General features: G+C 42.7%; 1 protein-coding gene across 9 annotated transcripts in view; it reads right to left on the bottom strand.

Moving 5' to 3' along the window:
- The window catches only part of Dtnb (dystrobrevin beta), a 395,702-nt gene that overhangs the window by 16,656 nt on the left and 353,006 nt on the right, over positions 1 to 26,040 (bottom strand). For 6 of the 9 annotated variants that reach the window (XM_045151240.1, XM_045151239.1, XM_045151241.1 and 3 more), the window contains one exon: positions 21,006 to 21,026. The exons of 2 other annotated variants lie outside the window; for them this stretch is intronic. In XM_045151240.1, the coding sequence (XP_045007175.1) occupies positions 21,006 to 21,026 (21 nt within the window). Of the gene's footprint in view, positions 1 to 12,444; positions 12,457 to 21,001; positions 21,027 to 26,040 lie in introns of all 9 variants that reach the window. One more of the 9 variants, XM_045151242.1, reaches the window with a different exon arrangement.

The following is a 26,040-nucleotide window of genomic DNA, read 5'->3' as shown; positions in this document are numbered from 1 at the left end:
TCCTTATTATTTAACTTTCTGAGTTCTTTGTATATCCTAGATATTAATCCTCTAGCAGATATATAGCTGGCAAAGATTTTTTCCCATTCTGTAGGTTGCCTCTTTGCTTTTTTCACTGTGTCCTCTGCAATGCAAAATCTTTGTAATTTCATGAGGTACCAGTGATTAATCTGTGGTTTTATTGCCTGAGCAATCGGGGTTGTATTCAGAAAGTCTTTGCCAAGACCAATATGTTGAAAGTTTTCCCCTACTTTTTCCTCTAGCAATTTCAGAGTTTCAGGTCTGATGTTAAGGTCTTTAATCCATTTGGATTAATTCTTGTGCATGGTGAGAGAGAAGAATCTATTTTCATCCTTCTGCAGATATATATCCAGTTTTCAAAACACCATTTGCTGAAGAGGCTGTCTCTTCTCCAATAAGTATTTTTGGTATTTTAATCGAATATCATGTGGCTATAGCTACTTGGGCTTACATGTGGGTCCTCTATTCTGTTCCACTGATCTACATGTCTGTTTTTGTGCCAGTACCATGCTGTTTTTGTTACTATGGCTCTGTAGTATAGGTTAAAATCAGGTATGGTGATACCACCAGCCTCATTTTTGTTGCTCAGTACTATTTTAGATATTCGAGGTTTTTTGTGATTCCAAATGAATTTTTGGATTGTTTTTTCTATTTCCATGAAGAACGCCTTTGGAATTTTGATAGGGATTGCATTAAATGTGTAGATTGCTTTAGGTAAGATTGCCATTTTCACAATATTGATTCTTCCAATCCAGGAACAAGGGATGTTTCTCCACTTTCTAGTGTCTTCTGCAATTTCTCGCATGAGTGTTTTAAAGTTCTCATTGTAGAGATTCTTTACTTCCTTGGTTAGGTTTATTCCAAGGTACATTATTTTTTTTTTTTTTTTTAATTTTTATTAACATTTTCCATGATTATAAAATATATCCCATGGTAATTCCCTCCCTCCCCACCCCCACACTTTCCCGTTTGAAATTCCATTCTCAATCATATTACCTCCCCATTACAATCATTGTAATTACATATATACAATATCAACCTATTAAGTATCCTCTTCCCTTCCTTTCTCCACCCTTTATGTCTCCTTTTCAACTTACTGGCCTCTGCTACTAAGTATTTTCATTCTCACACAGAAGCCCAGTCATCTGTAGCTAGGATCCCCATATGAGGGAGAACATGTGGCGCTTGGCTTTCTGGGCCTGGGTTACCTGACTTAGTATAATACTTTCCAGGTCCATCCATTTTTCTGCAAATTTCATAACTTCATTTTTCTTTACCGCTGAGTAGAACTCCATTGTATAAATGTACCACATCTTCATTATCCACTCATCTGTTGAGGGACATCTAGGCTGGTTCCATTTCCCAGCTATTATAAATTGAGCAGCAATAAACATGGTTGAGCATGTACTTCTAAGGAAATGAGATGAGTCCTTTGGATATATGCCTAGGAGTGCTATAGCTGGGTCATATGGTAGATCAATCTCTAGCTGCTTTAGGAACCTCCACACTGTTTTCCACAATGGCTGGACCAGATTGCATTCCCACCAGCAGTGCAGAAGGGTTCCTTTTTTTCCACATCCCCGCCAACATTTATGATCATTTGTTTTCATGATGGTGGCCAATCTGACAGGAGTGAGATGGAATCTCAATGTAGTTTTAATCTGCATTTCCCTGATGACTAGTGACGTAGAACATTTTTTTAGGTGCTTATATGCCATTCGTATTTCTTCCTTTGAGAACTCTCTATTTAGCTCCTTAGCCCATTTTTTGATTGGCCTGTTTGATTCCTTATTAGTTAACTTTTTGAGTTCTTTGTATATCCTAGATATTAATCCTTTATCAGATATATAGCTGGCGAAGATTTTTTCCCATTCTGTAGGTTGCCTCTTTGCTTTTTTCACTGTGTCCTTTGCGGTGCAAAATCTTTGTAATTTCATTAGGTCCCAGTGGTTAATCTGTGGTTTTATTGCCTGAGCAATTGGGGTTGTATTTAGAAAGTCTTTGCCAAGACCAATATGTTGGAGGGTTTCCCCTACTTTTTCCTCTAGCAGTTTCAAAGTTTCCGGTCTGATGTTAAGGTCTTTAATCCATAAGGACTTAATTCTTGTGCATGGCGAGATAGAAGAATCTATTTTCATCCTTCTGCAGATATTTATCCAGTTTTCAAAACACCATTTGCTGAAGAGGCTGTCTCTTCTCCAATGAGTATTTTTGGCATTTTTATCGAATATCAGGTGGCTATAGCTACTTGGGCTTACATCTGGGTCCTCTATTCTGTTCCACTGATCTACATGTCTGTTTTTGTGCCAGTACCATGCTGTTTTTGTTACTATGGCTCTGTAGTATAGGTTAAAATCAGGTATGGTGATACCACCAGCCTCTTTTTTGTTGCTCAGTATTATTTTAGATATTCGAGGTTTTTTATGATTCCAAATGAATTTTTGGATTGTTTTTTCTATTTCCATGAAGAAAGCCTTTGGAATTTTGATAGGGATTGCATTAAATGTGTAGATTGCTTTAGGTAAGATTGCCATTTTCACGATATTGATTCTTCCAAGCCAGGAACAAGGGATGTTTCTCCACTTTCTAGTGTCTTCTGCAATTTCTCGCTTGAGTGTCTTAAAGTTCTCGTTGTATAGATTCTTTACTTCCTTAGTTAGGTTTATTCCAAGGTATTTTATTTTTTTTGATGCAATTGTGAATGGGAGTGATTCTCTGATTTCATCCTCTGTGTGTTTGTTTTAGCATATATGAAGGCTACTGATTTCTGTGTATTTATTTTGTATCCTGCTACATTGCTATAGGTTTTGATCAGCTCTAAGAGTTTGCTAGTAGAGTCTTTAGGGTCTTTTATGTATAGAATCATGTCATCTGCAAATAATGATAACTTGATCTCTTCCTTTCCAATTTGTATCCCTTTTATGTGTGTCTCTTGCGTTATTGTTATGGCTAAGACTTCCAAAACTATATTAAATAAAAGTGGGGACAGTGGACACCCTTTGTCTTGTTCCTGATTTCAGTGGAAAACCTTCCAGTTTTTCCCCATTTAGTAATATGTTGGCTGTAGGCTTGTCATAAATAGCCTTTATTATATTGAGATATGTCCCTTCTATTCCCAGTCTCTGTAGGACTTTTATCATGAAGGGATGTTGGATTTTTGTCAAATGTTTTCTCTGCGTCTAATGAGATGATCATGTGATTTTTGTCCTTCAACCCGTTTATGTAATGTATTACATTTATAGATTTGCGTATGTTGAACCATCCCTGCATATCTGGGATAAAGCCTACTTGGTCAGGGTGAATGATCTTTTGATATATTCTTGTATTCTGTTTGCCAATATTTTGTTGAGAATTTTTGCATCTATGCTCATGATGGAGATTGGTCTGTAATTTTCTTTTTTTGTTCTATCTTTGCCTGGTTTTGGTATCAGGGTGATGCTGGCCTCATAGAAGGACTTTGGTAGAATTCCTTCTTTTTCTATTTCCTGGAAAAGCTTAAGAAGCAATGGGGTTAGCTCTTCCTTGAAGGTATGGTAAAATTCAGCAGTGAATCCATCCGGGCCTGGGCTTTTTTCAGTTGGGAGATTATTGATAACTGTTCGGATCTCCATGTTTGTTATAGGTCTATTTAAGTGATTAATCTCATTTTGATTTAATTTAGGTAGGTCATATAGATCAAGGAAATCATCCATTTCTTTCAGATTTTCATGCTTTGTGGAGTATATGCTTTTATAGTATGTCCCTATGATTTTTTAAATTTCTCTGGAATCTGTTGTGATGTTACCTTGTTCATCTCTGATTTTATTAATTTGTGTCTCTTCTCTCTTTCTTTTGGTCAGATTTGCTAAGGGTTTATCAATCTTGTTTATCCTCTCAAAGAACCAACTCTTTGTTTCATTAATTCTTTGGATTGTTCTTTTTGTTTCTATTTCATTAATTTCTGCCCTAATCTTTATTATTTCTTCCCGTCTACTGATTTTTGGTTTGCCTTGTTCTTCTTTTTCCAAGGCTTTAAGGTGAAGCATTAGGTCGTTTCCTTGTGACCTTTCTAATTTCTTAATATAGGCACTTAAGGCTATAAATTTACCTCTTAGAACTGCCTTCATTGTGTCCCAGAGATTTTGGTATGTTGTGTTCTCATTATTGTTTGACTCTATAAATTTTTTTTATTTCCTTCTTGATTTCTTCATTGACCCATTCATCATTTAGTAGTGTATTGTTTAGTTTCCATGATTTTGTGTATGCTCTATAGCCTTTCTTGCTACTGATTTGTAGTTTAATTCCACTGTGGTCAGATAGAATGCAAGGAATTATTTCAATTTTCCTGAATTTGTTAAGATTTGCTTTGTGTCCTAATATATGGTCTATTTTAGAGAATGTTCCATGTACTGCTGAAAAGAATGTATATTCTGCAGCCTTTGGATGAAATGTCCTGTATATATCTGTTAAGTCCATTCCTTCTATGACCTCATTTAGTCCAGTTGCCTCTCTTTATTTTTTCCCGGGATGACGTGTCAATTGATGAGAGTGGGGTGTTAAAGTCACCCACCACCACTGTGTTTGGTGTTATCTGTGACCTTAGTTCTAATAGTGTTTGTTTGATGAATTTGGGAGCCCCCATGTTAGGTGCATATATGTTTAGGATTGTAATGTCCTCCTGTTGGAGTGTGCCCTTAATCAATATTAAGTGACCTTCCTTATCTTTCTTGACTAACCTGGACTAAAGTCTACCTTGTCTGATATTAGGATAGCAACCCCTGCTTGTTTTCTAGGCCCATTTGCTTGAGACATCGTCTTCCAACCTTTCACCCTAAGATAATGTCTATCCTTTGTAGAAAGGTGAGTTTCTTGGAGACAACAAATTGTAGGATCCTGCTTTCTAACCCAGTCTGCAAACCTATGTCTTTTCGTTGGGGCATTGAGGCCGTTGATATTAAGAGATATTATTGAAAGGTGTGTATGTTTGCCATTTTTTTTTTGTGTGTGGTTCTGGTTCTACCTGTGCCACAGCTGCTCTGGTTCTCTTGCTGCTCCAGGTGTTCTCCTCCCTCACGGTCTGCTCCTCCGTTGCTCGCTGCTGCTCTCCCCTCACGTTTCCCGAGTTGCGGAGAGCGCCGGTATGAGGGGAAGCTCCCGCACCTGGCTTTTCCTGTGGCTGGAGCCGAGCCTGGCCGCTTTCTGGTGTGCCGCGTCCGCGGCGGTTGGCCGAGCTGCCGGCGCCGCTTTTCCCGCCTGTGCAGGCTCTGGATGCTCTGGATCTCTTCTACTTCTCCACTGCTGCTTCAATTTCCTATATACCTCACTTTTTAGTAAAAGTTTGTATTTTGCTGAGTTTTTTTTGTCTTTTTTCCCCCCTAGGCTGCTTTGGTGTGGTACCTATGCCGCCATCTTAATCGGAAGTCCTAGAATCTTTTTTGCTACATTGTTTAACTCTTATAATACTTTTGCAAAGATGTTCTGTTTTGTGAAATGCTTTCCTTTTTTTGGTTTTCCAAGGTAGGGCTTCACTGTGGCCCAGGCTGACCTGGAATTCTCAGGGTGGCTTAGAACTCATGGCGATCCCCCTATCTCTGCCTCCAGAGTACTGCAATTAAAGGCATGTGCCACCACGCTGGGCATTGTTTCTGTTTTTTTTTTTTTTTTTGTTCTGAGGTAGGGACTCACTCTAGCCCCAGGCTGACCTGGAATTCACTATGTAGTCTCAGGGTAGCCTTGACCTCATGGTGATCCTCCTACCTCTGCCTGCCAAGTGCTAAAATTAAAGGCATGCACTACCATGCTTGGCTTTGTTTCTGTTTTTTTTTTTAATATTTTATTTTATTTATTTATATGAGAGAGAGAGACAGAGAGAGAGAAAGAGACATACAAATATACTACCTTGTGCATCTGGCTTATGTGGGTCCTGAGGAATTGAACCTGGGTCCTTTGGCTTTACAGGCATACATCATAACTGCTAAGCCATTTCCCCAGCTCCTTGTTTTAATTTTTAAAAAAATATTTTATTTTTATTTATTTGAGGGAGGGAGGGAGAATGAGAATTACAGAATGGGCATCCCAGGGCCTCCAGTTGTAAACGAACTCCAGATGTATGTGCCACTTTGTGCATATTACTTACTGGGTCCTGGGGAACAGAACCATGGTCCTTTGGCTTTATAGACAAGCACCTTTACCACTAAACCATCTCTCCAGTCTCCTTGTTTCTGTTTTAGTCAGGGTATCTTCACTTCCCAGTTAAGTTCACAAATAAATCATGAATTCTCTGTTGGCCAGCTAATATTACTGCACACTAATAATCTTTTTTCTGGAATATTCAACCTTTTATCTTATAATCCTTACCCCCTTCTTCTTTGGGGCCATTTTGTTCTTTTTTTTTTAAATTTATGTATTTATTTATTTATTTGAGAGCGACTGACACAGAGAGAAAGACAGATAGAGGAAGAGAGAGAGAATGGGCACGCCAGGGCTTCCAGCCACTGCAAATGAACTCCAGGCATGTGTGCTCCCTTGTGTATCTGGCTAACATGGGACCTGGGGAACCGAGCCTTGAACTGGGGTCCTTAGGCTTCACAGGCAAGCGCTTAACTGCTAAGCCATCTCTCCAGCCCTTTTGGGGCCATTTTGATCGGAGGAGTGAATAATCAATATAAGTTATGACTTTTAAGATTTAAAGATGCTGTCTTGTGGGTATAAGATATAGTTGGAAAGTGGACATGAACAGCCAGAGATCACTAATACTGCCTCAATCCAAGATAGATCAGGAAACTGGGGACAGAGGCTACAGGGACAGCAAGGTAGTCCGATGTGGGAAAGCTTCATGGGGTGCAAGATATCATAGAAGTGGTGGGTGCTGGTGGAATCCAGGGCCTGAAGGATTGAGGGAACAAGAATAAGGTGGCTGTCTGGGCTGTTTGGAGGAAAGAGTCTATGCTCTCCAGTGGCCATCTATAGCTGATGGTGGTTCAATGGTGACTGTAAGAGGTAATCAGACCTGTGGTGTCTTGTCTCAGGAGAGGAATTAGAGCCTCAATGTCATATGTGGACTCTAGGAGCTAGAGGAACTTGTGAATTCAGACACCTCAACCATGGAGCTGGGAGTACTGCCTAGGAGAGGCATGTCTTTCTAAAACCAATGATGGGACAACATGGGTACAATGTCCAGGTCTCAATACACATCAAGGTGAAGAGGAGGCCGCTCTTCCAGTGAGGCCCCAGCATCACAGGGCAAGTTCAATCTCAGGCAGAGGAAGCAGGTTGAGGCCTTCTGAGGGACTCACTCTGGAGTTGGCTTGGATATACCTGGATTACTGTTCATTACATTATAGAATGAGAATGAAGATGGAAATCAGACCCCCAAAATAAAAAAGAAATGTCCTTGGGAATTCAAACTTACTTTTCTCTATGGTATTTATCTGGACTACCCATCTCATTGGCCTCACCCATGTGACATGGGCCAGGCACTGCTATCTGAGGACCAAGGGTCAAAGATGCAAGCCTTGAGACAAATTTGTAGCTTCTTCCTAAGAACATGAAGAAAATGATGAATGGGGAGAGATAAGAGATGGGCAACCACATACAGCTAAAAGTCTGAGATGATCTTCTCAGTGAAATGGACTGAGCCCCATCGTGAGCCTGAAAATCAGGGCCCCAGCTATCACCCAGCACATACTTTCTGAGGAAGAGAAATACTGAACTCTGTTTAGAGTGGCTGAAAGAGCAAAGTTGAGGCCACTGGGAAAGTGATGCTTTCTCTAAGAGTCTCATATCCTGCCTCTGGCTTTAGGACCTTATTAGATTTAAAAAATGCCAGGAAAGAGCTGCCAGAAGCCTACTGACCCCTAGCTTGGGTGGATTAATACCAGTTCAGCATCCAAAGCAGGCCTAAGGAATGTCACTGGTATAAGAGTGTCAAGACACTGTTATTACATAGTTCTGACAAACTAGCCCGAGGACTGTGGAAAGTACCTCCCATCCACTGAAGAGACTGCTCCCTCTCCTGCCAACAGGCCCTACTTGCTTTCTCCTCCAGGTGTGCATTTTTTTTTAGGTAGGGTGTCATTCTAACTCATGCTGACCTGGAAGTCATTCTATAGCCCACGCTGGCTTTGAACCCACGGTGATCCTCCTATCTCAGCCTCCCAACTGCTGGGATTGAAGGTGTGTTCACTATGCCTTGCATCTCTTGTGACTCTTGACCTATGCCTGCTGGACCTCAGGTATCAGCCTTGCAGCTGAGATCATCTTCCTGAGATGCTCCTCGGAGCCCTGCTCTTCTGTCTCAGCACATCTCACTCATATTCTGTCCCCTGCATCCCTGTGCTCAAGTCAGGTAGAGACTGTAATGGAAAGTAGCCATAGCAGGCAATAGTCACCAGGGAGCTCATTCTCATTGGAACATCTTTGTGTGAAACACTAACTAGCTAACTAAATGTGGTAATCATACCTCTGAGATGGCTCCAAGTGATCCTCTCTCACATCCTGGTGTAATCTCCTTCTCTGAACTGTGGGTTGGGTCCAATGACTTGCTTCTAATGAATCAGACAAATAGGACAGATGTCACTTCTAAGGTGAGATTATTAAGACTGTGACTGTCCTACCTATACTCTCTCTCTTTGATGAGGCCAACAGGCAGATTGTGGGCTGCCCTATAGAGAGACACTGAGGCTGCCTTCTATGTAGCACCAGCATTGCATGGAGGACTTCATCCCAATAGACTCTGAGGAGCTGAACCCTGTCAACAGCTGTGCATGTTCTTGTGCCTAAAGGTGACTCCTGACTGCAGTCTTGTGGGACACTCTGAGATGACTCAGGATTCCTGGCCCATTAGGGCCATGATATAATTGACAGTTGTTTTTCTAAGCCATTAGGTTTTGGTAATTTGCTGTGTAGCAATAGGTAACTCAAATACCAAGCCTTCCCCCTTTTCTCCTTTAAATACATTAACAGACCAGTCACATACAACAGGCACTTGTGTGACGAAGAAGTAGTAGAAGGATTCTGGAGAGAGATCAGGACCAGAAGCTCTTAAGATAGGCCAAAGACTCTGGGAACAAGGCCCACAGTGAAAAGAGGGGCAGAAATAGATAACCAGGAAATTGCTTCCCTAACATGAATGTGCTGAGGGTCCTGAGCTGGGTTGCCTGTCTCAACACTGAGTTTCTGACTCTATACTTGGTCAATGATTACCAGGACCTAGTGACACCACTCTTTTTCCTGAAGAAAGTGAAAGCTACAAGCTCTAAGATGGGTAAACTTCAGGCAGGTAGAATGGTTCAGTGACAAGGATCAGAATGGAGGTTGGAAACCTGGTTTCTAACTGTGTAGCACACACACCTTACTGTTTCTAGAGCCCAGTCTCTTCATCTATTAACTGAGGGAGCAAGCTAGCTGATAGCTGACATACTCTTCAGACACAACACTCTGTGACCTATGGTCTTACCACATCACTGTAGCTCAGAAATGCCACCCTGTCTTGGCTTCAGTTGAAACTGTCATCAAGGGGTATGCTTCCAAGGGCATTACTATCTCCAGGTCACGAGATGGCATGTTCTACTTCTAACTAACCACCCTCATGAGTACAAGCCAGTATCAGAGATGCTGCCAATGGAGTCCTCTCATAAATGGAGCCAATGCAGAGGCATAGGAAGCAGGCTTTCCTGCAAGGATGGAATTAACACTGGAAAGACAGTTGGATGGCTCAGTGGTTAAAGGTGCTTTCTCTGCAAACCAACCAAATGGAGTTCAAATCCCCAGCACCCACATGGAGCCAGATACAAAATAGCACATGGATCTCAGTAATCCATCCCACTATGACTATGGCAATGGGAGGTGGAGCCAAAAGAGTCCTAAAGCACATGAACCAGCTAGTGTGACTTTCCCAGCAGAAAACAAGAGAGCCCCTGTCTTAAATAAGGTGGGGGGAAAGAACTTAAACATGCAGTGTACAACTGAGAGCTTTCAGGTCCCTTGACACAGGACAGCGGAATCTTGTTGTAATACAACCCATAAGTAAGGCACAGGCCAGTCACATGTCTAACCAGTAACTGAACACCATAAATGCTCTGTAACTCAGGTTCCGTGAATGCAGTTCCTTTGTGGTTGGAAACAATTTTGCTGGGAATGTAGAGCAAGAGACACACGTTAATCTGAGTAACTCTCCAGACTGCTGGCTCTTCATTTTCCAAACAAGCAGAGATGCTGAGAACCCAAGAAAGCTATGTATCAGGCTCAGGAAAACAGTAGAAATTTTGCTTCTGATTTGTAAGGGCCTACGACCCCCAGAAAACAGCCTATTTAAGGCCAACCTTCACTTGACATTTGAAAAGAATGAGTGCTACAGAGAGCAACGAGATAATAAGGAATTCAGGGAAAAGGCCAGCAGGGTCTTCTGATGGCCTCAGATTGCTAGGGGAACCCTGAACTGGTGGGTTAGGGCTCTATGTTTCTGAGATCAGAAGGAACATGGACCAGTCGATTCCTTCCCCTTCCTCTCTCCTTTTTTTTTTTTTTTTTTTTTGTAGTGCTGAGAATGAAACCCAGGGCCTTACACAAGCTAAGCAAGTGCTCTATCACTGAGCTACAATCTCAGCACTATTACTTGCTATAGGAGAGTCAATTTCATTTCCAGTAATTGTGAGAAATGTATCAAAGGAGAATACAGGTATTGTGACTCAATCTCTTATGTAGAATGCAGATCAAATACTGAAGCCAAAACAGATACAGAGGATGCCAGAGAAGGTGAGCTGAGGACACAGTGATTTCTCCTCAGACCTGCATTGGGGCATGAAGAGAGGGACTCAAAATCAGGAGGCACAGAGACCAAACCAGAAAGCTAGCTGCACAGAGAGAAGGACACTGTCTTTGGCAGAAACTCACATGACACTACTTTTTTTTTTTTTTTTTAAATAATGTTTAGGCCTCCCTAGCATGGTACCTGGAACATAGCAGGGGCTCCATAAATGGTATTTTCCTTGTCCTCTTTTCACTGTGGTATTTTTAAAAAAATCTCTTTAGTACTCATTACAGTCAGGTAACCAACCTGAGAGGGCTATAGCAAAAAGCCTGATGTTGAGAGTAAATGTCCTTGGTTGAGCAACAGAGCAGCCTCTTCTCCTACAGCACACTTCCACTCCAGGCTCTAACATGGCAAGAGAACCAAAGGCACTTTAATTTCCATCTCTTTCCCTGCCCCATGGCTACCATTAGCCAGAAGCTGGCCATGTGGACAAGCAGCTCCACTTTGTTGCAGTGTTTTTGAATGAAACAACCTGGCCTCTTTGCTGCTGATTGTCAGAAGCCCTTTCAGAAAAACAAAAACCATGAGAAAGGAGTATGAGTATGAAATTTAAGCAAGACAGTGGTGACTCTATGGGGAATAGGACTAAAGAACAGACTTGGAAGCCAGGGGTGGTAGCCTTGTACCTATAATCCCAGTACTTGGGAGGTCTAGGTAGGAGGACCTAGACTGAGGAGAACTCATGTTCCAGTTCAGTCTGGGAATAGTGAGACTCTTCTTCAAAATCAAACAAACAAAACAAACAGCCAGGCATGGTGGCAGAGAGGTAGAAGGATCACTGTGAGTTTGAGACCAGCCTAGAACTATAATGTGAATTCCAGGTCAGCCTCAGCCTGAGTGAGACCCTACCTCAAAAAAAAAAACAAAAACAAAAACAAAAACAAACAACCAAGCTAGGAGTGGTAGCACACACCTTTAATCCCAGAACTCAGGAGGCAGAGGTAGGAGGCCACCCTGAGACTACATAGTGAATTCCAGGTCAGCCTCAGCCTGAGCTACAGTGAGACCCTACCTCTAAATACAAACAAAACAAAGAAAAAAGTCAACCAACCAAACAAAAAGAACTTAGGACATTTTCCCCCAAGAAAAGGTAAAAGTTCCTCATACTATTTTGAGCTGGTACTGGGTGAGAAAATGGCTGCCTCACCTGATGGCAGTTCAGACTGCTGGGACTCAGGCTGGGCATGGAAGCCACGCGATGCAGAGTGGGACACGGGATCACAAAGAGCCAAGAATGCGTTAACTTTAGGCTGAACTAGAGGCAGGGGAAGAATGTGCTGGAGATATTCTGTTTCGGCAAGGTGAGAATAAGTCAGTGCAGCATTTAATTTGAATCTTTTTTAAAAAAATTATTTATTTATTTATTTGAGAGCGACAGACACAGAGAGAGAGAGAGAATGGGCGCACCAGGGCTTCCAGCCTCTGCAAATGAACTCCAGATGCGTGCGCCCCCTTGTGCATCTGGCTAACATGGGACCTGGGGAACTGAGCCTTGAACCGGGGTCTTTAGGCTTCACAGGCAAGCACTTAACCGCTAAGCCATCTCTCCAGCCCAATTTGAATCTTTTAATTAATTTGAGAGACAGAGAGAGAAAAAGAAGCAGATAGAGTGAGAGAGAGGATGGCCACACCAGGACCTCTAGCTACTGCAAATGAGCTCCAGGTGCATGCACCACCTTGTGTATCTGGCTTTACGTGGGCACTGGGGAATCCAACTCTGGTCCTTAGGCTTTGCAGGCAGGCGCCTTAACTGTTGAGCCATATCTTTAGCCTCAGTGCAGCCTTGAAAAGACAAATCTGGCTTCTAAATACCTGAGAGGGATGATGAAAATTTTCATGATTCTAATCTTTGCCAGTGATTATACATCTATCTATGTGTGTCTTATGTGTGTACTGGATGAGACCAGCAATAAATGGACATGAGCTCCCTCTGCGGAGGGCTGACATCTGTTCTACACTGTGGTCTTACCATTAATCCTCAGTGTAGGGTTTCAAAGCTCATCCTCACAGAATGGTCAAAGACTTCACTGGGGTGAAAAACCCATATACAGTGAATACAAATACTCAGATTACATACTAGAATCAAAGCTAAGACAGATGCCTAGGAAAATGTGGTCCCAATTCAGTTAGCTGGCCCATGATCCAGCAGGAGCTGGAACCTATCAAGGAGTTAAACTGAAAAGCTACTTACCAGTAAGCTAAGTTTGTGTGCTGGAGTATGGCACCTCATCCAACACTCTTCTCTTCAAGTGTCTACTGTGTGTAACATAGGGTTATAGCATAGGTCTTACTGTTAGATGGACCTAGTCTGGATTCTAGCTCTGCCTTTACCAGCTGTGTGCCTTTGTGCAACATCACCTCTCTAGCTGAGATTCTGCATCTGCAAAATAAGACTACTGAGGATGACAATGATATGCTCCATACAAAAACCCTTGTCATTATTCTACTTTAAGAGGTGGCAATGTCTCCACTCTCATCAGGCCTGCACTGTTTTGAGAAGTTAAGCACCTATGTAGCTCACGTGCAGAAGTAGCTGGGATATATACCACAGCAATGGTGCAGCACAGATGCAAGAAGTTTAACAGGGCAAGGATTCATAGAGAAGGGTGGTGCTGCAAGGATCTTGGTATAAATGCAGTAGTCTGAGGCTTGGGAAAGGGACTCTATGCAAAGCAAGTGCATGAACCAAGGCCCTGTGCAGGACCAAGGAGGCTACACTTGGTGGCAAAGGCTGGTGGCAGGTCAATGTATAAAGGAGCATGACAGACATGTAAGGAGAAAAAGGTGTGAAGATGTCCACACACTCATGTAAATGACCTTCAAGTGCATTCCACAGGCTACAGATACCTGTCTCACAGGCAAGTGACAGTTCATGGCCAATTTTCCCTGCTACCAGCTACTGCTCTTTTCTAAGAATGGCATTTACATTTTCAGACCACATGACTTTGCTGACTGTCTTTGGCTACAAAACCTAAAATATTTGCTGTCTCACTCTTTAAGATGCTTGCTGACAGCTGCTATAGGCAGTGGCAAGGAACTCCTGGAGGCTTCCGAGGAGGGAAATAACACAAGTGATCTGCTCTATGTTTAGGAATACAGCTCTAGATAACATGAAGGAGGAACCGGGAACAAGACACTGGACACAGGCACCTTATCAGGAGGCATTCCAATAGAATAGGTGATATATTATGGAGGATGGATAGAGTGGTGACAAGGGTAGAAAATGCAAGCAACTTTTTGGAGAAAGAATTGACTAGATTTCTTAGCCTCCTGAGTACTGAGATTATATGAGACTATGCCCAGCTAGGTCTATGATTAAAGGTACCTCTTTAGTTATAGTTAACTCTCTGTATTACCTCTGTATTTATAAAATACTCTTTCTATCTTTCCTGCCATGTATGGCGTGCATATGCATGTTTGTATGTGTGTAGGTGCACCTGTGTGTGTGGGTATACATGCACATGTGTGCGCATGTGGGTGGAGGACACAGGACAACCTTATATGTTATCTGCAGGAATACTACCTGTGGTGGTTTGATTCAGGTGTCCCCCATCAACTTAGGTGTTCTGAATGCTAGCTCCCCAGCTGATGGATATTTGGGAATTAATGCCTCCTGGAGGGAGTGTATTGTTGGGGGCGGGCTTATGAGTATTAAAGCCAGTTTCCCCTTGCCAGTGTTTGGCACACCCTCCTGTTGCTGTGGTCCACTTTATGTTGGCCAAGGGGTGATGTCCTCTGCTCATGCCATCATTTTCCCCTGCCATCGTGGAGCTTCCCCTCGAGCCTGTAAGCCAAAATAAATCTCTTTTTCCCAGAAGCTGCTCTTGGTTGGGTGATTTCTACCAGCAATGCGAAACCGGACTGCAACACTATCCACCTTAGATTTAAAATTTTTATTTATTTATTTGAGTGCAACAGAGAGAGAGAGAAAGAGGGAGACAGAGAGAGAGAAAGAGAGAGAAAGAATGGATGTGCCAGGAACTCCACCCACTGCAAATGAACTCCAGATGCATGTGCCACCTTGTGCATCTGGCTTATGTGGGTCCTGGGGAATCGAGCCTTGAACTGGGGTTCTTAGGCTTCACAGGCAAGTGCTTAAACGCTGAGCCATCTCTCCAGCCCTCCACTTTTTTTTTTTTTAAGACAAACTCTCATTGGCCTTGAGCTTTCCAATTAGGCTGGGCTGGCTAGCCAGTAAGCTCCAGGGAGCCTTTTATCTCTGTTTCCCCAGTGCTGGGACTAAAAACCCACCATTTATGTGGGCATTAAGGATCAAACTCAGGTCTTCATGCTTAAAAGGATAGCACTTTGCTCCCCGAGTCATCTCTACAGCTCCCTGATTAAAATATTTTCACTAACTATATATATTACCACTAACTATAGATATACTACATTTTATAGGTTATAGTGTCAACAGGGTGATATTATTTTACATTTTAAAAATATTATTTATTTATTAGAGAGAGAGAAAGAATAGGAATACCAGGACATCTAGTTACTGCAAATGAACTCCAGATGCATGCACCACCATGTGCATCTGGCATATGTGGGTTCTGGGCAACTGGACCTGGGTCCTTAGGCTTTGCAAGCAAGCACTTAACCGTTAAGCCAGCTCTCCAGCACTATTCTGCACACCTAGTGTCTATTCTTTAGACAGAACTAATTATAGTTAATAACATTAAAATAAAAGGCTTGACCATGGGATATTTTTTATAATCATGGAAAATGTTAATAAAAATTGAGAAAAAAATAAAATAAAATAAAAAACAAAAGGCTTGAAACCAGGTGTGGTGATGAATGTCTTTAATCCCAGCACTTGGGAGGCAGAGGTAGGAAGACTGCCTTGAGTTCAAGGCCACCCTGAGACTACATAGTGAATTCCAGGTCAGCCTGGGCTAGAGTGAAACCTACCTTGAAAAACTACAAAAAAAGCTTAAAAGAAATATGAAGGTTGGTATTCCTATTCTTTTAGAATTATTTTTCCTGATTCATTATAAAAATATTTCTGGGCTGGAGAGATGGCTCAGCAGTTAAGGCGTTTGCCTGCAAAGCCTAATGACCTGAGTTTGACACCCCAGTACCTACGTAAAACCTGATGCCCAAAGTGGCCATGCATTTGGAGTCTGTCTGCAGCAGCTAGAGTTCCTGGTGTGTACATTTTTTCTGTCTCTCTTCTATCTTGCTATCTCTTTTTTTCCCCCCCTGAGGTGGAGTCTCACTGTAGCCCAGGCTGACCTGGAATTCACTATGCAGTCTCAGGGTGGCCTCCAACTCACAGCAATCCTCCTACCTCTGCCTCCCGAGTAGTGGGATTAAAGGCGTGCGCCACCATGCCCGGCCTATCTTGCTATCTTTAAGAAAGTATATTTCTGAAACACAATTTAATATCCTAAGTGGATCTGCCTATTGTTATATGAGCATACCTTGAACAGAACCACTGCTATGGGCACCTGAAGCATTTATATTCCTCATGATAAATACAATTATTATTTTAAAAATATTATTTACTTGAGGGGCTGGAGAGATTGCCTAGTGGTTAAGAGCTTGCCTGTGAAGCCTAAGGTTCCTGGTTCAAGGCTCAAATCCCCAGGACCCATATAAGCCAGATGCACAAGGTAGCGTATGCTTCTGCAGTTCGTTTGCAGTGGCTGGAGGCTCTGATGCACCCATTATCTCTCTCTCTGTTGCTCTCAAATAAATTAAAAAATGTTATTTACTTGAGAAAGAGGGGGAGAGAGAAAGTGTGTGTGTGTGTGTGTGTGTGTGTGTGTGTTGTGCCCATTCTCTCTCTCCCATAAATAAAAATAAATTATTTTAAATAAATATATTTGACATCTGGCCTCTTCTCAGGTATTTCCAATTATCACCACTCTTTGAGCTGGCACATTTGACCATGAGCCATATATGGCCATGGCCAATATGGGAGACAATGGGAAATGAATTCCCAGCAAGTGTTGTCATCTGAACAGAGCATATTTGGGAGTGGGATAAAGAGGAGGGAACACTGGTGACTGGTACCTACAAGTGAAATGGCACTGGATCAGCAGAGGCCACAGTGAATAAGAAGGATCTGTTCAGTGATGTGGGCTGAAGGAAGAGGGAGGACTGATGCACATTGCTCCTTTCTCTTCAGCCCACTCACTCATTCTACTTGTGTGAGGCACGACATCTTCTCTAAGATTTCTCAACAAGTTGGAGAGTTATACTTCCTGGCCCCACTGAAGTGAAGGGTAAGGGAGTGGAAGTGATGTTTTACTACCAGGCAAAAGCATTTAAAAGCTGAATTTGATTTTCTATTCCTCTCTTCTCCTGCTTTGCCCAGGCAAATGTACCTGCTGATGCAAAAATCCCCTACAATCAGATAGATGCAGTGTGAGTCAGCTCAGCCAAACCAAGCAAGAGCAAAGCCAAACAAACTTGTGACATTAATGACATTAATGTCTTCTTTTCCTTTTCTCTCCCTGTACTTTAATTCCACTACTCTAACTGGAAATAATACCTACTGTGTTTTAGATTCTTAGTTTTGATTTAAAACATGGATACATTTGTGTTTTGCAAAAGATGATCCGTTTTTGAGAAATATTTTTACTTATTTGTAAGCAGAGAGAGAATACGAATGAATGAATGTGTGCATCTGGCTTGATGTGGGTGCTGAGGAATTGAACCCAGGCCTTTAACCGCTAGCCATCTCCCCAGCTCAGATGATCAACTAAAAAAATTGGGGGGGGGCTGGAAAGATGATTTAGTGGTTAAGTGCTTGCCTGTGAAGCCTAAGGATCCCAGTTTGAGGCTCAATTCCCCAGTACCCATGTAAGGGAGACGTACAAGGGGGTTCATGCATATGGAGTTCATTTGTAGTAACTAGAGGCCCTATGTGCCCATTCTCTTTCTCTGTCTGTCACTCTCAAATAAAAATATTGGGGGCTGGAGGGATGGCTTAATGGTTAAGGCATTGGCCTACAAAGCCAAAGGAACCAGGTTCCATTCCCCAGGACCCACAGACAAGGTGGCACACACATCTGGAGTTCATCTGCAGTGGCTGGAGGCCCTAGCATGCCTATTCTTTCTCTCTCCTTCCCTCCCTCTTTCTGTCAAATAAATAAACAATAAAATATTTTTAAAAACTGGGGGATGGACGGATGGCTTAGTGGTTAAGGCACTTGCCTGTGAAGCCTGAGGACCTTCAATTCCCCAGGACCCACGTGAGCCAGATGCACAGGGTGGCATTTGCAGCAGCTGGAGGCCCTGACGCTCCCATTTTCTCCCTCTCTCTCTCTCCCCCTCTTTCTCTGTGAACTAACTAAATTAAAAAAATATTAAAAAAAATTAGGCTGTAGAGATATCTCAGTGGTTAAGGTGCTTGCTTGCCTGCAAAGCCTAAGTACCCAGGTTCAATTCCCCAGGACCCATGTAAGCCAGCTGCACAAAGTGGTGTATGAGTCTAGAGTTTGTTTGCAGCATCTGGAGGCCCTGGTGTGTCTATTCTCTCTCTAATAAATAAATAAAGTAAATATTAAAAATTATTTGCTCATATATGCACGTGCACAAGCTTCTGTGCATGTGTGTATGGGTGTGGGTATGCCAAGGTCTCTTGACACTGCACATGAATGTCCATCTGGCTTTATATGGGTGAATGGAGAAACGAACCCTGGGCCAGTAGGCTCTGCAAGCAAGAACCTTTAGCTGCTGAGCCATCTCTCCAGTCCCAAAGCATGCACCACTTTCTGTGACTGGCTTTACATGAGTACTGGGGAATAACATCCCAGCCAACTCAGACTGGCAGGCTTTGCAAGAAACTGCTTTAAGCCATTGAATCATCTCCCCTGATTTTTTGTTTTGTTTTTTTTGAGGCAGGGCCCCACTCTATCCCAGGCTAACCTGGAAGTCACTCTGTAATCTCAGGGTTTGATTCAGGTGTCCCCCATGAACTTAGGTGCTCTGAATTCTAGGTTCCCAACTGATGGAGATTTGGGAATTAACGCTTCCTGGAGGCAGTGTATTGTTGAGGGTGGGATTATGGATGTTATATCCAGCTTCCCTATGCCAGTGTTTGGCACATTCTCCTGTTGCTATGGTCCACCTTATGTTGGCTAGAGGGTGATGTCCACCCTCTGCTCATGTCATCATTTTCCCTGCCATTGTGGAGCTTCCCCTCGTGCCTGTATGCCAAAACAAACCTCTTTTTCCCACAAACTGCTCTTGGTTGGGTGATTTCTACCAGCAATGTGAACCTGACTGCAATATCAGGTTACTCTCAAGTTCACCGAGATCCTCCTACCTCTGCGTCTTTCATGCTGGGATAAAAGACATGTGCAACCATGCCTAGCTTCCCAGTTTTTTTTTTTTTTTTTCAGTTATACCTTTTCTTTCTGTCTTTCTTTCTTTTTTTTTTTTTTGGTAAAGTTTCACTCTAGTCCAGACTGACCTGGAATTCACTATGCAATTTCAGGGTAGCCTTGAACTCTGGGTGATCCTCCTACCCCTGCCTCCCTAGTGCTGGGATTAAAGGTGTATGCCACCACATACACCTTGAATTAAACATTTTAAGTTCCTTTCTTGAATTAAAAATTCTGTACTTCCCTCTTAAATTTAGTTTATCTCAGGTTACTATTTTGGATAGGCCCTCAATTGATTTTCTTGTGTGGGCTAGTTACTATCAGAAAAAATAAAGCCAAACATCAACCTTCCCCAAATAGCATGCAATAATAACCATGTAGTTCAGAACACCCCAAATTCCTCACTCCCCACATTCCCTGAAGGTTCTGATCAAGATACACTTTAGGTACAGTCAGTCTCTTAGCTGTCATCATTAATTTTGTTAAGAATGCTGGTGGACCAGGCCAAATGAGCCTACAGGTGCAATAGTGGCACATCTGTCATGGTGGAAACCAACTGCCCGCTCCATGGGAGGGAATACATCCCTGATACTGAAAACTTAAAACAGGGGTAGTCATGAGCCCTAGGGGTGTAACATTGGCTGCTGTCTGGATAAATGTATATATTATGCTTATCAAACTGCCTGGTAAGCTCTTCTCTTAATGTTCATAGTCATATATTAATGCTACTCTCACTTTTGGCATAGAAACTTCTATTTTCAGATGGCAGTGACCTTGGGATGACTCAGAAGGCATCATGGTGCTGGAAAGGAGTGACAGGAATGCTCAGCACTGCAATGTCTCTATCATACATTCCCAAGGCTCAGGGTCTATTGCAGAAGAGGTGGCAGAAAGAATGTAAGAGCCAAAGGAAGGGTAGGACTCCTTACAAAGTGTTCGCCCCAGACACAAAATGGCCTGGATATCCATGGCCTCACAGTGCCTGACACAACCTATACAAGACCATCATAATAGGAGGAAAATATGATGTCATCAGAATAAAAGAGAGACTGATTGAGAGGGGGAAGGGACATGATGGAGAGTGGTGTTTCTAAGGGGAAAGTGGGGGGAGGGAGGGCATTACTGTGGGATATTGTTTACAATCATGGAAATTGCAAAAAAAAAAAAAAAAGAATGCTGGTGGAGCTAGAGTCTATCTATTCAAGATCATAAGAGAAGACTAAAGAGATTGCTCAGTTGTTAAGGCATTTGCCTATAAACTCTAGCAGCCCAGGTTCAATTCCCCAGTATCCATGTAAAGCCAGATGCACAAAGCAGTGCATGCATTTGGAGTTTGTTTGGAGTGGTTGGAGGCCCTGGAGCAACCATTCTCTGAGTCTCTCTTCTCCCTCTTTTTCTGCTTGAAATAAATAAATAAATATTTGAAAAGGTCACAATACCCCTAAAGTCATTCAAAGAGCTATTCATTTTCATGCACATTCATTTATGACACAGTGTTTAGACTTGAGGTTCCACCCCACCCTCAAAGCTGTTTCAAGCAATTAAGGTCATTCCAGACATAAAAGAAAAGAAAAGAGCAGGCAATGCAATGGTGGCCTGGATGATCATGCATATTTAAATAAACATGAGGAATAAGCAAGGTTTCAAATCAGAACATGCTCCACTAGGTCAACATGACTTGGGCCTTTAGGCCACTTTACAACACCACTGGAGGGAACTACAGAGACTTTTCCACATGACCAGCTCCTCAGAAATTGGGCAGTGCAAGGAGAGGGCAGGCATGGAATATACATATGAGGGGCAGAAGAACATGCAGAAGGAGAGGAGTCCAGTGGGGAATGATGAAGTCCACTTACTGCCTGCTTTTGCTCTTCCTCCTAAAGGTGGTGAGAATGAAAAAAAGGGCAGAGGAGAAAAGGAGAGAAATTAATGTCCATCACCAGAAACATTGGGAAGAAATGACAGAGCAAACTGGGCAAACCAGGCCAAGACCATGTCTGGAGAGCAAAGGCCTGCTCCACCAGAAGAGCACCAGTGAGACACAGCAAATGGCAAGGCTCTGCACCAACCAGTCAATGCATTGATCATTTCTGGAGTTGGAAGGAAAGAACCTTAGAAACCATCTAGGCCAACTTCCTCATTCACACATGAAAGAGGCCTAGAGAGCATGGTCTGTCTAAGGTCAGAACTATTTAGGGTAAACTGAAAGAGGAAGTTCAACCATGACTTAAAATCCTAATTATTCTAGTTCACCATTCACAATATTCACACAGGTTCAGGTGTGAAATGCTGACCACCACCAGCAAAGGCAGCTCCTGAGAACTTGTCAGAGATGTAAATCTTGGGCTTCACCTCAGATCCACTTCAGGTCCAGTTTAAGAATCACTGCTTTGGGGGCTGGAGAGATGGCTTAGCGGTTAAGTGCTTGCCTGTGAAGCCTAAGGACCCCGGTTCGAGGCTCGGTTCCCCAGGTCCCACGTTAGCTAGATGCACAAGGGGGTGCACGCATCTGGAGTTCGTTTGCAGAGGCTGGAAGCCCTGGCGCGCCCATTCTCTCTCTCTCCCTCTATCTGTCTTTCTCTCTGTCTGTCACTCTCAAATAAATAAAAAATTAAAAAAAAAAAAAAAAAAGAATCACTGCGTTGGAAGCTAGGCACTCACCTTTAATCCCAGCACCTGGGAAGTAAGAGGATCGCCATGAGTTAGAGGCCACGCTGAGATGAATTCCAGGTCAGCCTGAGCTAGAGTGAGACCCTACCATGGGCTACATGGCAAAACCCCTTCTTCAAAGGAAAAAAAAAAAATCTCAACCTTAATCCACTGATTACATACAGACTTATTTAGCAATTCTCATGCATAAGGCACTGGAAACCAAGTTAAAGCCTCTCTGCTTTTTAGAGCCTTACAGCAAGGGTAGAGAGGAATGCACCATCAGACTTTATAGAAAGAAGCCCAAGGAAGCTAAGAAAAACTGTTCTCTCTTCTTGGTCCTGTGCTTCAGGGTTCACTCTGTCCTTTAATGGGTCTCTTTGCTTCCTCCTTCCGCACCCCATCATAAGTAACTGTGGTCAAGATGTCTACATGCTGCCATGGCTCTCTGAACACGGGATCGGTGGGAAAAGTGGTCCCCACCGCACCTGGCTCTAGGGACTTAGGGATGACAAGACTGTTCTCCTGGGGTAGTCTGGGTGGGAGAGCAGTGATAGCATCACAAAGGACTGCAAACATAGTTGGTAGGGAAACCTTAGAAAAAACACATCTTCTTCCTTTATTTGTGGGGTTGGAGAGATGGCTCACTAGTTAAGTGTGCTTACTATGCAAGCATGAGGACCTGAGGGGGCCGGAGACTGCCTGAGTTCAAATCTCCAGAATTAATAAAGAGACTCTGGCAAGGAGGACAGGTGGGTGAGTTGATGGAGTAATGGAGTCTGTTGAACAGCAAGCGCCAGTGATTCTCCTGCTTCTGGTTCCCTCAGGACTGGGGTTATAGGTATGTGTAGCCATGTCTGGCTTTTCTAGTGGGTTCTGGGGATTGAACGGAGGTCCTTATGCCTGGGCAGCAAGAACTCTTTCTTCCTTCCTGAGCCAGTTCCTCAGCACCCTCCCCACTTGTTAAACAGGATCTCATATAGTCCAGGCTAGCTTTGAACTTACTGTGTAGCTAAAGATGATCTTGAACTTCTGATCCTCTTGGCTTTAACTCCCTAATGTTAACATTATAGGCAGGTGCCACCATGTCCAATTGATGTGTTACTGGGCATAGAACCTAGGGCTTTGTGCATGCTAGGCAAGCACTCTACCAACTGAGCTACACCCTCTGTTTGAAAACACCTTTTATTCCTGTAAGCAAGAGATGTGGGCTGGAAATTCAATAAGTACCAAGAAATCTCTTGAGACTTGGGCTCAGCTCATACTCACAGCTAGCTACTGGCAGTGACTCTATTTACCCCACCTCCAAGGAATCACATAGAGCACTGACTTGGTACCTGAAGAAGTCAAGAGCTTTTTTATTTTTATTTTTTAGTCCATTTTTATTTATTTATTTGAGAGCGACAGACAAAGAAAGAGGCAGAGAGAGAGAGAGAGAGAGAGAGAGAGACAGAGACAGAGACAGAGACAGAGAGACAGAGAATGGGCATGCCAGGGCCTCCAGACACTGCAAACAAAGTCCAGATGCATGCGCCCCCTTGTGCATCTGGCTAACGTGGGTCCTGGGGAATCAAGCCTCGAACCGGGGTTCTTAGGCTTCCAAGGTAAGCACGCTTAACTGCTAAGCCATCTCTCCAGCCCAAGAGCTTCTCTTTATATATTGCAGCATGACTCTGGTGGGAAAGGGCTGATGCTGCAGCGGGAAAACATGCCCCTTCCCATATAGACTCCCTGTGGGCAGGACTCACTGGGCAAGTGACAAACCCCAGGAAAGATTTAAAGACTGCTGGTACTATTTGCTGCAATGGAAATTAAGATGGTATGGAATGAAAGGGACTGAAATCCTACCTGATTTCAAAAATATGTCATCCTTGTCTACATTTTGGCTACATGAGGCCCTGTCTGAAGGTGTGTGTGGAGGGGAATGATATGTATAGGAAATTTTAGAAGCAATGTTTCAAGCCTGCACACATGCTCACCTTACTATGTAAATATGTCCCAGGCCATGAAACCATTATGACTTGTGCTAGACACACTGATCAGGCTAGGATAGCCTAGTGATCAGGGCAATGTTCCCAGGACTTAGATCTCATATTGCTCTGGTGTTGGGAGAGGGGAGATTTTGGTAAAGCACTGCCCATGATGGTGTTATATAACAATAAACTTATTGATTTAACTCATAAAAGCTATTAATATAAATAGCCTTTAAGGCTTTGTTAACAAAGTAAAAATGTCAGATACAATATCCTAGGACATTTTTGTTACCAGTTAACTACAGTCAATAAACATGGACTGATGACAAAAGATAGCACTTGATTTAGAGGGGGTTATGATACCTTATTTATAAAGTGCAAATTGAGAAGGATTTATGTTAACTGAAAAGATGTAAACTGATCTTCCACATGTGGAAATGGCTGAAGTTATGGCACAGGTACTACAGTCATCTACTCAAAAATTTACATTCTAAACTGGGGACAGTGATGAACACCTGTGATCCCAGCATTTTGAGATACTAAAGCACAAGGGTCATGAGTACGAGGCCAGCATGAGCTATAAACCAATCAAAGGCAATTTGAAAATGAAAATAGAGTAGAAGTGTTGGAATAAGAGTTAGAAACTGGGCCTGGGGAGCTGCCACTGTGGTTAAAAGTGCATTGTTGTATAGCCTACCAGCCTGGGTTCGGTTCCCCAGTACCCACCTAAAGCCAGATGTACAAAGTGGCACACACACCTGGAGCGCTCATACTCACTTATTTTCTCTTTATCTCTCCCTTCATAAATAAATAAATAAATCTTTTAAAAAAAGAATTAGAAATTAAAGCTGGCTCACAGTACATGGCAGGCAGGCAGTAGGAGGATCACCTGTGAATTTGAGACCAGTTTGGACTATATAGTGAGTTTCAGGATATTCTGGGCTAGTGTGAGATCATGCCAGAAAAAAGTAAAGCTAAAAATAAATACTAATACATAACCATCTACAGATTATGTAAGGAGTTTGAGGCAGAGATGATCCACATACTCATTAGTCAAGGAAACATGTAAGGAAAACATATTACACAAACATGGGCACCTGAGAGGCAGTTAACACTGTATCATTAGAAGAAAACACAAATGAGAAAGTCCTTGACACGCCTTGGTGACAGGAATTGGTATAATCATCATTATTCACTAAATACCTAATACAACACTTAATTATTTAAATGGCTATTTTTCAGACAATATGAAAGTAATATTTTACTGAAGCAGTACAATGAAAGACATCCTGGTGAAATGGAACTTTTTGGTATGATGTATTTTTTTTCTTTTTTCTTTTTTTTTTTTTTTTTGAGAGTGACAGAGAGAGAGAGAGAGAGAGAGAGAGAGAGAGAGAGAAACAGAGACAGAGAGAGGGAGAGAGAATGGGCACGCGAGGGCCTCCAGCCACTGCAAACTATCTCCAGACGCGTGCGCCCCCTTGTGCATCTGGCTAACGTGGGTCCTGGAAATTGAGCCTTGAACCAGGGTCCTTAGGCTTCACAGGCAAGTGCTTAACCGCTAAGCCATGTCTCCTCCAGCCCAATATGATGTATTTTAATTTATGAGCCTTTCAAACCATGTGGCCCGATTGCCCATTTGACTAACTGCTTACGGCTGTTTTGTGAGAATTAAATGCTACCAGACCAAACATCAATAGATAAAGAACAGTCTTTTGAAATTAAAATTAGGACTCTGAAAGGCACTTTGATGATGTTTTTCTCAAACTTTTTATTTCTATGTGTGTGTGTATGGCTGTGGGTGTGCCACGGCACATGTATGGAGGTTTGTGAGCAATCTCAGGGTGGTCTGTCATCTCCTTCCTTCTTTATTTTTATTGATTTATTTGCAAGGAGAGAGCACGAGCGAGTGAGCACGTGCAGAAAGACAGAGAGAATGGGCATACCAGGACCTCTAGCTGCTGCAAATGAACTCCAGGTGCATGTACAACTCTGCACCTGGCTTTATTTATGTGGGTAATGAGGAATCAAACCTGGGTTCTTAGGCTTTGCAGGCAAGTGCCTTAACTGCTGAGCCATCTTTATAGCCCTTCTTCCTTCTCTGAGACAGGGTCTCTCACTATTTTTCCACAGTACGTTCCGATCTGTGAGCTTTGGGTTTTCCTGGCTCTGATTCCGTTGCTGTAGGTGCATTAAACAAAGCTTAACATGGGTGCTGGGGAATTGAACTCAGGTCATCAGGCCTGCAAACATGTACCTTTATCTTTGA

The sequence above is a fragment of the Jaculus jaculus genome, chromosome 5, assembly GCF_020740685.1.
Source record: "Jaculus jaculus isolate mJacJac1 chromosome 5, mJacJac1.mat.Y.cur, whole genome shotgun sequence".
NCBI classification, from domain to species: Eukaryota; Metazoa; Chordata; class Mammalia; order Rodentia; family Dipodidae; genus Jaculus; species Jaculus jaculus.
This window is presented reverse-complemented; position numbering and strand designations above follow the sequence as displayed.